The sequence below is a fragment of the Saccopteryx leptura genome, chromosome 3 (genome assembly GCF_036850995.1).
Source record: "Saccopteryx leptura isolate mSacLep1 chromosome 3, mSacLep1_pri_phased_curated, whole genome shotgun sequence".
Lineage (NCBI taxonomy): Eukaryota > Metazoa > Chordata > Mammalia > Chiroptera > Emballonuridae > Saccopteryx > Saccopteryx leptura.
The window spans coordinates 112,485,802-112,501,783 of NC_089505.1; the positions used below are offsets into that span (position 1 = coordinate 112,485,802).

Sequence of the window (15,982 nt, forward strand, 5' to 3'; positions counted from 1 at the left end):
GAAAGTTCCCTGGTTCTAGTCTTGACACCCCCTCAGTTACTTTGCTTCTCTCACCTTGCCCAGAACACGGGTCGTTAAGAGCACAGGCTTCTATAACTGAACAACCTGGGTTTGCACCACTTATTTGCTGTGTGGCCTTGGACAAGTCGGTTGAACTCTGAGCTTTGTGTAGAATACCTCAGAAAGGGTGTTGGAGAACTAACTGAGATAAAACATGTAAACTGCTTAGCCAAGGAGAGACAATATTTACAAAATAATGTTAATAAATACTACTGTTCCTCCATCACAAGCCTGAAGTGGAAACTGCAGCACACCCACTTTAAGAAATTTCTTACCAGCTGGGCCAGGGGAGAAAGCAATGGCTCCTGGTCCCTCCTCTCTGAGCCTGGGTGATTCTCACCTTGCTCCTTAGCTCCACCAGGATTTCTCTGTCCCTCCCCTGTAATTTAGCTGGTTATAGAAGGTTGCTGCTTTCCAGCCCCAGGAAGACAGCACAGTAGAAGGGATGCAGACTAGCCCTTGGGAAGAACCGTCAGCCTACCTAGGAGAAGAGGGGAGAGCTGAGGGTTTCTATCATCTGGAATGCTTAGGCTTGGGAGGATCCATCTTGCCTAAAATGCTGAGCAGCACAGGAGCCTTTGGAAGTCTTTGCCTCAGCACAAAGCATGGAGCCCACTAACTTTGTGGTCTGTGGCCTGGTGAGCAGCAGTAACCACAGCTGGGACTCAGAAGTCCTGGGTTCCAGTGCTAGCTCTGCCACTTCTTGTACCTCTCTGGCCTCAAGAAACTGTCACTCAAAATAACAATCATAGCCTGGCTATCTCTGTGGTAAAATAAGAGGGTCAATCTGTTTGCCGGGTCGCACAGCTCTAGGGAAAGAATGCTGAGGCTCCCTCTCTGTGAAAATGTGGACATCTGTGTCCCAGAGATAGGGGGTCCCATCTGAGACAGCATTGCTTATCTCCACTTTGAGAGGCTTTGTTTAGAAGAGGTATGTGTTAAGGGGCAGACTCAAGAAGGGTCCCCTGGCCCTGGCCAGTTGGCTCAGTGGTAGAGCGTCGGCCTGGCGTGCAGAAGTCCCGGGTTCGATTCCCGACCAGGGCACATAGGAGAAGCGCTCATCTGCTTCTCCACCCCTCCCCCTCTCCTTCCTTTCTGTCTCTCTCTTCCCCTCCCGCAGCCAAGGCTCCATTGGAGCAAAGATGGCCCAGGCGCTGGGGATGGCTCTGTGACCTCTGCCTCAGGCGCTAGAATGGCTCTGGATGCAACAGAGCGATGCCCCAGAGGGGCAGAACATCACCCCCTGGTGGGCATGACGGGTGGATCCCAGTAGGGAGCATGCAGGAGTCTGTCTGACTGCCTCCCCATTTCCAGCTTCGGAAAAATGAAAAGGAAAAAAAAAAAAAAAAAAGAAGGGTCCCCTGATGGCTGGCCTCTGTCTCTTCAAGGTTGAAGTCAGAATTTCAGCTGACCCAGTCCTCCAGCAGCTCTCCTGGCAGTAGCCATAGTCCTTTGCTCATATAATTCACCACGGGGAACCCACCCTCTTCTGAAGCTGAACACTGGCAGTTAGAAAGTGCTGCCTTATATTGAGCTCCAGTCAGCCTCTCTGTATCCCCCTGGTGCCACCCATCACAGGGTCTCAGTGTGCCCTGTGGAGTCTTAAAGGATATCTGCCAGGGTTTCTCTGCTCCAAGGAAATACTACAGAGATTTGAAGACACCGGTCATACACCCTGATTTTCTTCCCAAGTCTTTCAGTAATTCCTCTAGTGACTGGGAGAGGAGAAGCAAGAGTCAAGATCCCCAAAAAGAAACAGAAAGGAGAACAGCTTTGCTCTGTCCCCTCCACATCCATCTCTTCCTTTAGAGAGGGACCTGCACTTAGCTGCAGGAGGCACTTGGAGGGCCTTCGCTTTCTAAATGTAATTCTGACAATTTCACTTCCCTCCTGAAAACCCTCCAACAGCTCCGCACTGCTGTCACCACCCATGCCACACTGAACTCTTCCCTTCACACTTCTGGCTCTCGTCCTATAGCGTCTTACACTCTCTCTCCTGGCAAACCCTTGTGCTTCTCTAAACCCCAGTTCAAAATAATATCTTACTTTGAAGGTTTCCCTGGCATCCTCCCTGGATCTCTACTCCCCAAGGCAGAGCTGATGCCATTACAAGAGGCCTTTGGTCTCAGCCCAAGGAGAAGGAACTCGGCACAGCCCAGAGTAAGAGTGTGTGTGTGTGTGTGTGTGTGTGTGTGAGAGAGAGAGAGAGAGAGAGAGAGAGATTGAAATTGCCCAAAGCATGGGCATGGATCTAAACCTACCCCTCCAGCCCTGATCCAGTCATTCAATATTTTTTAAAAGCATCTACAAGCCAGGTGCTGTTCTATACTCTGAAGATACAACAGTGAATAAAACAGACCAGGATCCTACTGTTTGCTGGTACAGATGCCTTCCTCCCACTTTATAAGAGAGATCATCAGTTGGTAATTCTCTCAATGTCTGCCCATCAAACCCACAAACACCTCCATCTACACTCATCTTCCCTCTCCTTTCCTTCTAGGCCTAGTGGATTCTTTACTCGGATCCCACCCCTTCACCTCCTCTCAGATGACAGTCTGTCAGTCACCTAACCTCCAAACTCTTACACTGCTCCTTCTGTACTGGCTCTTCCCAGTGACAGAACACAGGAGTGGAGCAGTAAAAGCAATCTATTTAGGGTGCAGGTAGTAGGGCACTGTCTGTATAGTGTCTAAAAACAATAAAACTGACTAAAACATGGTCTCCTTTTATTAACAACATGTGTCAGCAATTCTAGCCCACATCAATAATAAAATGCTTCTTCCCCTGAGGCAGACTACTCCCACCACCCCCTCCTTAGTACCCCACTGGCTCCTTCCTTCATCATATATGCAGGGCTCTGACATTTACAGTAAAAATCCACTTTCAACCCACACAATGTCCTCAAGATACCACACCCTTACCTCCTCTTTCAAATCCAGCCTTCTGGAGAGTTGTTTACATTCTGACTCTAGCTCCTCAGCTTCCTTCATCTTTAAACCTACTGCAGCCAGTCTCTCTCCATCACTAACTGAGACTGCCCTCACCAAGCAGACGTTGTCCAGTCCTCACCTAACCTGACTGCTCCCCAACCCTAGGCCATTCTCTCCCAGACACGTCCATCTCCCTAAACTGCCATAAATTCCCATTCTCCAGCCTCTGACCATTGCCTTTCTTATGGGCTGTTTCTCCCCCTTAACTATTGCTGTTCTGTGAGACTTCATCACTGACCCTCGTTCTTCTTACTCCACACATTCTCCTTGGTCTGTCCCAACCACACCTACAGTTCCAAGGAACATCTATCTCTCTGTTGCTGAGCTCCAGACCCACTTTCTAGCTGTCTTCACTTGAATGCACCATGCATTCAATATGTCCATCCATGTCCTGTGTTCTCTACCCCAGTGAATGATACTCTGTCCATTCAATTCCCCCAGAAGCATATGAGTAAAAAATTACTCCTTTCCCCTCCTGTATCACCTGATCACCAAGTGTTGTGGATGCTATATCATTATCACAACCAACCTCATCTCTCAATGACCTCTGCTACTGCCTTCGCTCAGACCAGTACTCTTTCTCCTGGACTATTTTATCATTTTCTTTCTCATCTTCTGGCCTCTCATTCTTCTTTCTCCAATCCTTTCTTTTTTTTTAATTTTTATTTTATTTTATTTATTCATTTTAGAGAGGAGAGAGAGAGACAGAGACAGCGGGGAGGAGCTGGAAGCATCAACTCCCATATATGCCTTGTTCAGGCAAGCCCAGGGTTTCAAACCAGCGACCTCAGCATTTCCAGGTCGACGCTTTATCCACTGCGCCACCATAGGTCAGGCTCCAATCCTTTCTTTTTTAATTGCCTCTTGAGTGATCTTTTGAAAATACAAGCCTGGCCCTGGCCGGTTGGCTCAGTGGTAGAGTATTGGCCTGGTGTGTGGAAGTCCTGGGTTTGATTTGGTTCCCGGTCAGAGCACAGAGAAAAAGCAATTACCTGCATCTCGGCCCCTCCCCCTTCTTTCTCTCTTTCTCTTCCCCTCCCGCAGTCATTGCTAGAATCATTTGATCAAGTTGGCCCCAGATGCTCAGGATGGCTCCATGGCCTCACCTCAGGCACTAAAATAGCTCATTGCTGAACAACAGAGCAGTGACCCCAGATAGAGCATTGCCCTTAGGGGGCTTGCCAGGTGGATCCTGGTTGGGGTGCATGCAGGAGTCTGTCTCTGCCTACCTGCCTCTCACTTAATATAAAAGAAAAAAAAAGATAAAATACAAGCCTGAACATGTCAGATGTCTGCTTCAAATGCTCCCCAATGATCTAAAAAGCATAAAGTCCAAACTCTGTATCCCAGTGTTAAAGATGCTTCATGATTTATAGCTGCCCTCCTCCAGCTCCATCACCCCTTCCGCCCTCAAAGGCCCTCTGCTCAGCCATGCTGACTTGCTCAGCCCCATCCATGCTCCATTCTCTACTGCCTCCTTGTTTCTTCACACATCTCTTAACTCAGAATGCTCTTGGCTACCTGGAAAGAAGGCCTTCTCATCATCTCTCACCACCCTTAGAATTGGGTTCTCCCTTCTCCTGGCTTCCCCAGCTCTCTGTTGATACATATTACACCCCATGGTAACTACCCACTCACCTGATACATTTCCACTGGGCACCTACCATATACCATATCCTGTTGTCAACACCAGAGCTGCTGAGACTAATACGACCCATTGCCTAAGCTCAAGAAGTTTCTAGTCCAGTGGCGGCACAACATATAAGTAGAATACTGGATACCATGAGTAAGTGCAGAAATGTGTGCTGGAGAGCACAGAGGTGGGTCCTAGCTCCACTTGGGGAGCTTAGTAAGGTTCATGTCTCCAAATTCCTTACTAAGCCATAAGTACCCCCAGGGAAGTGATGGTGACATTCACCTACAAACATATCATAAACCCTCAATACATTCAAATGTTATGTTCTCAATTTATACTGAATGCATGAATGAACAAAGAAATGAGAGCAAGTTTTGTCACTTCCTCCCCTGTCTTCCCACTGCTGTATTAATCCCTCTATTAGAGCATACATTACCCTTGTTGTGATTTAAAATTTTTTTACATCTCTCTATTTAGTCTGTGAGCTTCTTAAGAGACTTGCCTGACTCGTTTCTGTTGTCCTGGCACCCAGAAAATGACATGGCTTAAAAAAAAATCACTTCATCTTCCTCCATCGTGAGTCTTCAGACCCAAAGATATGGAAAAGAAGGAGAGGGATATTTCTGGTGCCCCCACAGACCCAAGAAACCACAGAACCCCCAACACAGAGGGTCTTCCCCAGGGAGTACATTATTAACTACTTCAGAGAGTTGGGTGGGATATACAGTAGTCTAGGACAATTTCCCAAACTCCTCCTCCCCTCTGCACTCTGACTTCCATATTGTCAGTGAGAGGTAGCCCATTCTGTAACCAATCCCACTAGCCAATAGTTAGTAAGTTCGTGCTGCTGTAGAGTTCCTCCTTATGCATAGGGGAGGCACCATGGTGTAGTAGAAGGAGCTTAAGTGTTGGGCAAATCAGGATACAAATCCTCGTTCCCCATTTCGTAACTTTAAAAGTGAGGAGTTAATCTCTCTGAGCCTCTGTTTCATCATTTGTGAAATAATGATGACTTCCTCTATTGCCATGAATAAATAAGAAGGCCTGTGTGAGGTGCTCATCATAGTACCTGAAATATAGGCCCTAATGCCCCCATATATTTAGTCAAATTCACCTCTTAGTAACTTCACTCATCGGTCCTATCTGGAGCCACTGGAAGTTCCACAAAACTCAGAGGACTTCCGGGCTCCACAGCCCACGGCGTCACCACTCTCCTCCTCCTGCCTCTTAGGGCACTCTCTCTCCCGATTGCCACCTGCGTGCTATGCTCCCATGCCACACCCCCTAGTTTGCTATTTACCTTCACAGATGTCACCGCGTTCTTGGAATCCCGCACTGCAGCTGCAGCGGCCCACCGGCACCAGCCACTCGCCATCAGCACCGCAGTGCATGCGCGGGGGGCTGCCGGGCTCCCCTTCTGAGTGCGCCACGCACGTTCCGGTCACCTCCACCAGCGTGGAGAAGGCGCTCTCCGCCGCGGTGGCTGGGAACGCCGCCAGGCCCCGCACAGTAGCGCGGCACTGCTTGTAGTAGACGCGCACAGAGACCAGCGCCACGCATGCGCCCACGTCCTGGAAAGCCAGGTGGAAACCCCGCCGGCTCAGCGGACCGATCTCGCGCACCTCTGTGTTCAGCTTCATCTTGCGCTCGCCCAGGTCGCCCTGAGTGAAGCTCTCATCCGCTGCTATCGTGTCGATCTTGCGGGGCCGGCTGCTGCCTAGGCGGGGACGCCCGCGGCCCAGGTCGGCGTCAGTTTCCAGGTAGTAGACGTTGAAAGTCTCCTTGCAGGTGCCCGCCGCGCCGGGGATGCTGCTGCAGTCGCGCAGTGTGAACTGCAGCTCCACGAAGATGCGCTGCCCGCGGCCGCGGCCGATCCAGCCAGTCTGCAACCAGTTGTCCTGGTTGGGCTCCAGCACGTTGCACACCTGGTATGTGCGGATGGGACGGTCGTGCTCGTCCACGCCACTGATCTCCTCCCACTGAGGAGGAGAAAGAACAAAGATATGGGCAGTTCAGAGCCAAGGCGCCTCCAGTAGGTAGAGTCCTGGCGGTGGCACAGGTTGAAAACCCCCTAGGGGCCCCATCATTTCGCATTCTCTTCCATCTAACCCTACTGACCCCTACCACTCGCAATACACACCCATGGAATTATGAGATGCAAAACCAGGAGAAACGTTGGAGACAACTGAGTCCAATTTTTAATTTTATAGATGGAGAAACAAAGGCTCCAGAGTGAGAGAGACTTGACTAGATACAGACAGAGAACTAGTTGTAGAGGTAGAAATGGTGCCTGGGGTCTCTTGGCTCTCTCTCCAGCCAGTGCCTTTTCCGTGACACCAGCCCGCTGTCACACGGCCACATCTTCCCATTCCAATCCTGTTTCCAAGCGTTTTTGTTTTGTTTTATTTTGTTTTTTAGGATTCCAAGCCTTACTTGTTCTATCAATCCATCAGTCAACAACACCATTTGGAGGATCTACTGTGTGCCAGGCACTGTTCCGAATTGGCTCTATCCAGAGGCCATGTTTCTGTTCTTAGACACCATCAGTTCTCTCCTCAGTTAGGCTTTTTTATATTTTTGATTGAAGACTCAACATTTTCTAATAGGCAACTCTGGCTTGAAGTCAGAGCTACTGCAGACCACATGTTTTGAAGAGTATTTTTGATCTGATATAACCATAAGGAGCTAAAGGTACTGAATTCTGGGCCACCACAGGATCCTCCTGACCGGGAGGGAAGGGTTTACACTTACCCCATTACTTGGCAGTGCAGTCCAGCCTAGCTCAGCCTGGGAGGCTTTGGAATCCAGGAGGATGACTAGGGAGAGGGGAAAACAGAGATGTCAGAAATCCAGAAGTTCAGGAGGGTGGACCCTTTGTTGAGTTCACTGTAAATTTGCTAACTGAAGAGATGGTGAATGTGACAAAGGACACAGACAGGTTTTCCCCACTTTGTACATCCCCAGGAGGGTGTGTGAGTAGCTCAAGTCCAGAGAGGGGTAGCCACATGATTAAGGAAGGAGCCTGTATTAGTTTCCTGTGGCTGCTGTAACAAATTACCACAATTTGGTGACTTAAAACAGCAGAAATTTATTCTCTTACAGTTTTGGAGGTCAGAAGTTGGAAATCAGTTTAATGGGTCTAAAGTCAGGGTGTCTGGATGGGTTCCTTCTGGAGATTAAAAGGAGAATTCAGCTTTTAGTGGTCATCTGGATTCCTTGGCTTGTGGCCCCCTCCTCCATTTTAAAGTGCATCACTCTAATCTCTGCTTCTATCATCACACTGCCTTCTCTTCTGGCACTGACTCCTCCTGCATTATCCCATTTATAAGTATCATTGCAATTACATTGGTCTATCCAAATTATCCAAGATAATCTCTCCATCTCAAGACTCATAATCACATCTGAAAATGCTTTTGCCATTTAGAATAGCATTTACTGGTGTGGGGATTAGGATGTGGACATGTTGGGAGCCTGAGTCTATGACAGGCTGGCTATAAATTCAGGGGACATTGTCAGTGGAACCCCCAGCATTCCCAGGTGTTCTAAATTAAACTAAACATCGAGAAGGAGAAAGTGAGCATATCAGAGGATTCCTGTATACAGCCCAGAATCCATGCAGACTCAGAGACTCTTCTGAGGTTGAGGTCACCAGGGATGGAGGAGACTTGAACATTTTTACTTGACTGCTAGGCATTCTGTGAAAAACAAAGTGGAGATATCTTCTTAGCAGCAGAGGAAATGAAAATCTCTCATTTCCTCAGCCAGTCCCTTTCCCAGGGGCTGTCCCCCTCCCCCCACTGCCTTCTAAAGAATGTCAGCAGTCCTTTTATATATAAAACCATGACCCCTCCTGCACAGAGAGACTTGGAGTCATTTTCCTCCAGGAGGAATCGGCCCAGCAGTCAGAATTCTGATCTCAGTATTGGTCCCAGAGAAACACAGGTTTGGACAGCACAGCAGCCCCTTAGAGACTGGTGCCCAGGAGGTCATCGCCAAATCTTGGAAGATTACTCATCTGGATCTGAAGCAAGGGAATGGAGCTCCAAAATGAGGGCCTATAAGAGGGTTGGCCCCAAAGGCATCAGCGACAGTGGGCAGGACCGCCAACAGCATCCGGATTTCAGAATAACTGACAGCACGTTGGAAATTGCATATTGGAAAGCGTCGGAAATGCAGCGCCCCGACAAACCTCGCGGTTAAAGCCTCAAATTCCAACTCCTCAGGATTCTGCACCTGAATATGACGCCTCTGGATTCAACTGAATGTACACCTCCCCCAAATTCAGAATCACAGACAAGACTCGGACCCCAAACCTGGAAACGCGGATCGCTTCGGGTAGTCCAGGCTTCAAATTCAGCACTGCGGACAGCTCCTGGATCAGCACGTCGGGCAGCTCCGGGATCCAGCTCCCACCTCCTAACCCCCACCCCCCACCAGCGTTCCGCCTCCAGTTGGCTGCACAGTGGTCTCCTAGCCCCTGCTGTTCGGGATCCATCCCGTGCCCCTATACTCCGATTTCATCTCCGCATCTCCCTTCTCCTCTGCTTTCTTCTCCCCACCCCCACCCCTCCCACCTCCAATTGCTCAACCTGTCCGTCTTACCGGCCCCTGGACCGCTGCCTCTGGCTCCCACGGTTCCTGGTCTCTTTCTTCCCCAGCCCCCAGGTCTCCAGCCCCCCAAGCTCCTCTTTTCTCCATTGCTCAGCCACCTTTTTCTCTATCTCTCCAGTTCTTTGCTTCCCGCTTGCTTCAAACCCCAATACAGACTCCAGTCTCTCCATACAACTCCTTCACCAGCACTCCAGCTCTTCAGTCCCCTGTCTTTTGGCATCCCGGGCTCCAAGAACAGCCGCCAGTCTCCTCACCTTCCTCGGCGGTCCCGGGCCTCCCTGGTCCTAAAAGCAAAGCGAGAGAAAGTGGCATCAGGCAAACGAACAGGCGCAGTGGATGTGGTCCAGCGCCGGTCTCCATGGTCCGCAGACGGAGCTGTCAGTGTGGCGGCGGCTCAAGCCGCGCCAGCCCCAGCACCGCTGAGCAGCGCCCCCAGACCCCAGCGCCAGCTGGGGGCGGGATCTCACCGGTTACCATCATCCATGGGGACCAATCACTAGGCACTGCCGCTGAAGCTTCACCAATCCCCGCCAGCAGAGAGTGGAGGGGTGGAGTTTCATAGGCTAGGGGCGGTGAAAAGCGATCTGGAGTAGGGATGGAAGGGGTCTCTCCAATCTTCAAACCGTGGGGGTGGGGCAGTGCTAAGCTCTGGCTGGACTTATGGGAGGGTGATGAGCGTCTGTGGCCTAGAGCGCTAAACCTTAGCCCCTCACAACCGAGAAGTAGATAATGTGGGCGTGGCTTTAAAAAGGGGCGAAACTGAGAGACAGCGACACTTACAGTCTCTAAGCTAGTCTGGATAGTCCCTTGTTCCTAGGAGTTGCAGGGGTTTTGATGTCCTGACCCCAAGCTCTGGGGGTTCCTCTATCTCCCAGCCCTTGGCTTCTTCCAGTGCCTGCGGCTCTTGGTGTCTCATGGCTCGACCCCGCCCCCTTCTCTCCCCGCTGCCCCCCCCCCCCCACACACACACGCAGTAGGAAGGGCCGAGCCCACCCTCAGGAGCTGCTCGAGAAAGGAGAGCAAAGTGGGAAAGTCACCCTACCAGTAACGCTTCTGAAGCTGGGAAACCATGTGGATGCCGGAATGGGACGGTGATAGATTTTGCATGAACGATCGATTTCACAGGTTCTTGTTCTTGCTGCCAGGACACAGACAGCACTGTCCACAACCAACCGTGTCCCAAATCAGCTCAGAGCCGGAGTTTCCCCTTTGATAATCCCTCTCCGCCCACCCCAGGGGATTGGTGAGGAGTGCCATGGCCCGGACTACTAGGCGTCTTCGAGAGAGGCGGAGCAATCCTTGCCGAGTTCAACCAGCGCTGAAGAAGCAGCAGGAAACGTGGAATACGACCTCTATCTAGTGAAGGTCATTTATGTGCAAGCTGAGGGTTTAAGGCGTTGGTGTGGGAAGGGTTGGGGCCCTACAGGACGAGGGAGGCGGCTATTGAGCGCCACCATCTGGGCTGAACTTGAACGGGCAAAGCTCCACCCACCCTGTGGCTTTCCAGAGCTCTTTTCTGGGTAGAACCAAGTCCTTCTTCCTTTGGTAGCTGAAGAAGTCTTGATAATGAATGTGAGTCTTGTGTCTACGTGACCTGTGTGTCTTTGCACTTTGTATGTATTCCTCACCCCTCCTGCAACATTTACTGGGTCCCACGCTCTGTGCTGAGAATACTCGGTTTAAGCGCCCTGTCTCTGCCACAGTCTATACTTCCTTGAGCACCGAGTGTAATGAAATTTTCTGGCATTGTAGAGCACTAGCCATTTACAAGCTGCTTTCATGTGTCAGCCGCGCGCGAGTGTGTGTGTGTGTGTGTGTGTGTGTGTGTAGTACGTTTACAAGCACACTTGCTTGCTTTCAGACATACCTGCTGGGCAGTGGCAATAGAAGTGGCTGGGAGGAATTAGGTTCCTTTGCCTGTAGATAGAAAGGTCATCGGGGGGCTGGGGCTTGGACACCGCTGGAGACTGAAGCCCGCTGAGGAAGCAGAAGGAGATGTGCCGTCTGGCTAGTCCTTGGATGCTGACAGGAACCTCTGAAATCAGATCTACCTGAAGGGCTCTTACACTCCCACCTTCTTCACATCTTCATTCTCCTCACGCTCACTTTCCCCTCCCCCTCCCCCCAGCGCTGGGAGACGGTATTTTTAGAAGGCTGCTTAGAGACCCAGGACTCCTTTCATTTCAAAATGAGTCTTCACTCCATCACTCCTCACCCCTCTCTTCAAAACCAGGTCCCCAACCCCTCTGCAATCTCTTGGGTGCCAGCTATGGCATCTTTCCTCAGCTCCAGGGACTTCAGCGCAGAGGTTCTGATCCTATATGCTAAAACAACATACAGACTCCCTATGAGTTTTGCAAGGATCATTCTGGAGCCAAACCTATGGAGGAAATTATCTGGGGAAAGCCACCTAGAATGCTCCACAAACCCTGGCTGTTGGGAGTCTGGTTCCCACCCTCTCCCACCACACACACCTGCAGGCACCTCGGGGGAGTAGCCAGATCTAGACCCTAGAAATGGGAGGAAAAAGAGGAAAAGATGTAGTGAAATAAGACTTGTTTTTTCTTCCTCTGAACAATTCATTTGTAATAAAAGCGAAACAGAAGTCCCAGTGTATGCGGATATATGCAAATCAGCTAATCTTAATAAGAGCTGCTCCAAGGCAGACTCCACTCTACCAGGAGGTTGCGGGATGGGATAGACACCACGGGGGAACTCAGACCTGAGTGTGGCAGGAAGTCACAGATTTCCAGTCAGGGTGAATTCTTTTCTAGGACAAGAGACTCACTGGTAAAAATAAAATGAAGGCTATAAACAATTTGTTTTCAATTTTTTCTTTTTTTTTTTTACAGAGACAGAGAGAGAGAGAGAGGGATAGATAGGGATAGACAGACAGGAACGGAGAGAGATGAGAAGCATCAATCATCAGTTTTTCGTTGCGACACCTTAGTTGTTCATTGATTGCTTTCTCATATGTGCCTTGACTGTGGGCCTTCAGCAGACCGAGTAACCCCTTGCTCGAGCCAGAGACCTTGGGTCCAAGCTGGTGAGCTATGCTCAAACCAGATGAGCCTGCGCTCAAGGTGGCGACCTCGGGGTCTCGAACCTGGGTCCTCTGCATCCCAGTCCGACGCTCTATTCACTGCGCCACCGCCTGGTCAGGCTATAAACAATTTTTTAAACTATATTTTTCTAAGATACACAAAACACTTAATTTAATGACTTTGAAAATTAAGCGAAGAAAAGCTTCAGCTTATCAAACACAACGTAGTCTCACCAGACCAGGTGGTGGCACAGTGGATAGTGTCGGACTGGGATGTGGAGGACCCAGGTTCAAGACTCTGAGGTTGCCAGCTTATCTGGTTTGAGCAAAGCTCACCAGCTTAAACCTAAGGTCACTGGCTCAAGCAAGGGGTTACTCAGTCTGCTGAAGGCCCATGGTCAAGGCACATATGAGAAAGCAATCAATGAACAACTAAGGATGTCGCAACAAAAAACTGATGATTGATGCTTCTCATCTCTCTTTATTCCTGTCTGTCTATCCCTCTCTCTCTCTGTCTCTGTAAAAACAAACAAACAGGCCCTGGCCGGTTGGCTCAGCGGTAGAGCGTTGGCCTGGCGTGCGGGGGACCCGGGTTCGATTCCCAGCCAGGGCACTTAGGAGAAGCGCCCATTTGCTTCTCCACCCCCCCCCCTCCTTCCTCTCTGTCTCTCTCTTCCCCTCCTGCAGCCAAGGCTCCATTGGAGCAAAGATGGCCCGGGCGCTGGGGATGGCTCCTTGGCCTCTGCCCCAGGCGCTAGAGTGGCTCTGGTCGTGGCAGAGCGATGCCCCGGAGGGGCAGAGCGTCGCCCCCTGGTGGGCGTGCCGGGTGGATCCCGCTCGGGCGCATGCGGGAGTCTGTCTGACTGTCTCTCCCCGTTTCCAGCTTCAGAAAAATACAAAAAACAAACAAACAAACAAAAAACAAACAAACAAAAAACACACAACATAGTCTTAATGAGCCTCTACTTCCTCCTCTGTAAAATAGGAATGAATATTTTTTCAGAGTTATCGTGAAGTCAGAATATAATTTATATATGGCCCAACACAGTGCTTAGCACATGGTTCTGGTATATTTTATTGTTCAACTCCAAGGTTAATTAAGGTGAAAAACAGAAAGAAAAAAGGGAAAGGAAAAAGGAGGGTTAGGCAGTGAGCTAGAAGAAAAGAGAGAAAGCTCTGGCTGGATAGCACAGTGGGTTAGAGCGTTGTCCTGGATACACAGTGGGTTGTGGGCTCAATCCCCAGGCAGAACACATACAGGAAAGACTGATGTTTCTGTCTCTCTCTCTCCCACCCCTAAAATTAATAAATAAATGTTTTAAAGAGAGAATTAGAGAAACAGTCATAGAGGAAAAGACAGAATGAGGGATAAAGAAAGAGACAGCCATTAGAGATGAATGCGGCTGGAAAGCAAGAAGCCTGAAGGATATGTGGTTGAAGGGAACATTATCAGGGAAGGCTGGCTGGCCAGCTGCCAAGTGGCCTCGGGGGTGACATTTACCTTGGTGAATTCATCATGGTCCAAATTCATAAACTTAACTACTAAAAGAGAGCCTATATATTGGGGTGGGGGGTGCGGTTTAGGAAGTAGATTATACTAACTCAGCTCCTATCCTGCTATCTGAGACAAAGAACCAACGTATGAACATACAATGAGAAATGGAACTGCTGAGGGGCCCAGAATGTGCACATTGCTATGTCCTGCAAATTCTTCCCCTGTAGGAAAATGTGCAGAGGAAGCCAATTTATGAGAATGTGAGGCAAGAGAGTAGGGTGGTTTAAATATTTGATGGAATCAGGCCCTGAGAGCCTTGTGCCTCCAAATCTTCAGTAGGAATAAACTTGTCACTGGCACCTGGTACTGGGGGCCGGAGGCGAGAACGGGGGCCATCAACACATGCTTCTCTCTATTTAAAAAAAAATCTTAGTTCTATTTCTGAGCAGCCAACTCCAGGACTGAAACAGTCCTTTTAAATTTAAATTACCAAAGTAATATAAACTAATAAAAATTTAATAAGTAAAAAGTGAAAATATCCGTTCATTCATTCTACACAGGCCCATTTCAAAATTTAACTCATGGTAATAGATTAGTATTTATATACCCTTCGTGATATTTTCTACACACACACACACACACACACACACACACACACACACACACACACACAGAGTTTTACAGAAAATAAGTATATCTGTAGGTGAGGTAAATAATGTTGATTATCTACCCCAATACCTCTCCTGTCTCATCTTTTTTTGTTGCTGTGAAATCCCCAAATTTTTGGATGTTCATCTACTGTCATCTTTTGCTCAGAGAAGATGATACTATCGCCAAGTTCAGGGATGAATAAAGATTCTTACTGGCTAATGATTTTTAGCCCATTCCGTGTCTCAGGATTAGCTTAGGCATGGGTATGTGATACAACTCTGGCTTTCTGAATTGGAGATTCTAGGAAAAGACTTTCCTCCTAATAAAATGAGATGCACGACAGGCAGTATCCCACTTCCTCTCTGTGTCTCATGTCTGCATTTGACCCCTGGAGCTGCTGCAGCCATTTTGACATAGGGGTGGGTGGTTCAGAAAGGCATGAACACCAGGGAACAAGAATCATGGGGACCACTCTCGGGGCTGTTGGCCACAGACAAGCATTTAAACCAACTCAAGTGAAGGGGAGAGGAACTATTGGGTGGATGGAAACTGAAGAAGTTCGTTCTTAGGAACTGGGTCTGGAGGCTGTCAGATACTGAGGCAGCTGCTCTAGCCTTTAAAACAAAAGTCTTCTGCTTGTTTTTTTTCCTTTTTCTTCCTAGGGTCAAACTTCTCTGGTTTCTTCTTTTTATAGCATAGTTGCTGCATTTTCCTCTTTGTAGAGAGAGGGCTTGCTTCAGCCTACTTAACATCTGCCCCCAACAACTCTGGTTGCCCATGACGTTGCTGGGTTTGGGTGTCTAATCTGGCTTCTGCTGTCACCCTAACTCTGCATGACCTTTCAACTTACCTCCCCACGGCTAATTTTGGCAAAGTCTTGGGGGAAGAATCTAATTGCTTAGCTTGAGTCAGATTGTTACCGGTCCAAAAAGCTGTGGTTAGAGGGACAGGATCACATGGTATATGGATGGACACTTAAGCAGGGAGCTGTGAATGAGCAGGCACCCAATTAATATCTTTTATTTCATTCCTCTGCATTAAACTGGTCAGCAGAAGCTGGAGGTGACTGTCCTTGCCAGAGACCTCAGCCTGCCTAAGTAGCTGCTCTGGGCATTGTGACATTGTATGTAAACTCCATGAAGACATGAAGCTTATTTATGTTGTTTGCTGTTGTATCCTCTGTACCTAGAAGTATGCTTGGCACCTTGCATGCACTTAATAAATATGCAATGAATGACTGAATAAATGGGACTTTAATTACGATTTAGTATTCCCTTTCAACCTCACTTCCCTAGAAACTTAAAATTTCCAGGAAAGTCAATTACTTTCCCTCTGAACTATAAAATCTGATTGTAGATTTCACTGGTCCATTTTCTTAGGGTGAAGGGTTGGGCTGAAGTGGAAGCATGATGAGAAGGGACATATATAAGTGTGCTGAGGGGTTGGTGGGGATAATTATTCTATTGGATGGATTGGGTTGAAATTAAAATCTGGGC

At 48.9% G+C, this 15,982-nt stretch overlaps 1 protein-coding gene across 3 annotated transcripts in view; it reads right to left on the reverse strand.

The window, feature by feature from the left end:
* EPHA10 (EPH receptor A10) overlaps nucleotides 1–9,689 on the reverse strand; it is a 39,935-nt gene extending 30,246 nt beyond the window's left edge. For all 3 annotated transcript variants that reach the window (XM_066375895.1, XM_066375894.1, XM_066375893.1), the window contains exons 1-3: nucleotides 9,552–9,689; nucleotides 7,438–7,502; nucleotides 5,987–6,665 (exon numbers count right to left, since the gene is read on the reverse strand). In XM_066375895.1, coding sequence (XP_066231992.1) covers nucleotides 5,987–6,665; nucleotides 7,438–7,502; nucleotides 9,552–9,657 — 850 coding nt within the window. In that variant the 5' untranslated portion in view covers nucleotides 9,658–9,689. The remainder of the gene's footprint in view (nucleotides 1–5,986; nucleotides 6,666–7,437; nucleotides 7,503–9,551) is intronic.
* Nucleotides 9,690–15,982: the final 6,293 nt, after the last annotated feature.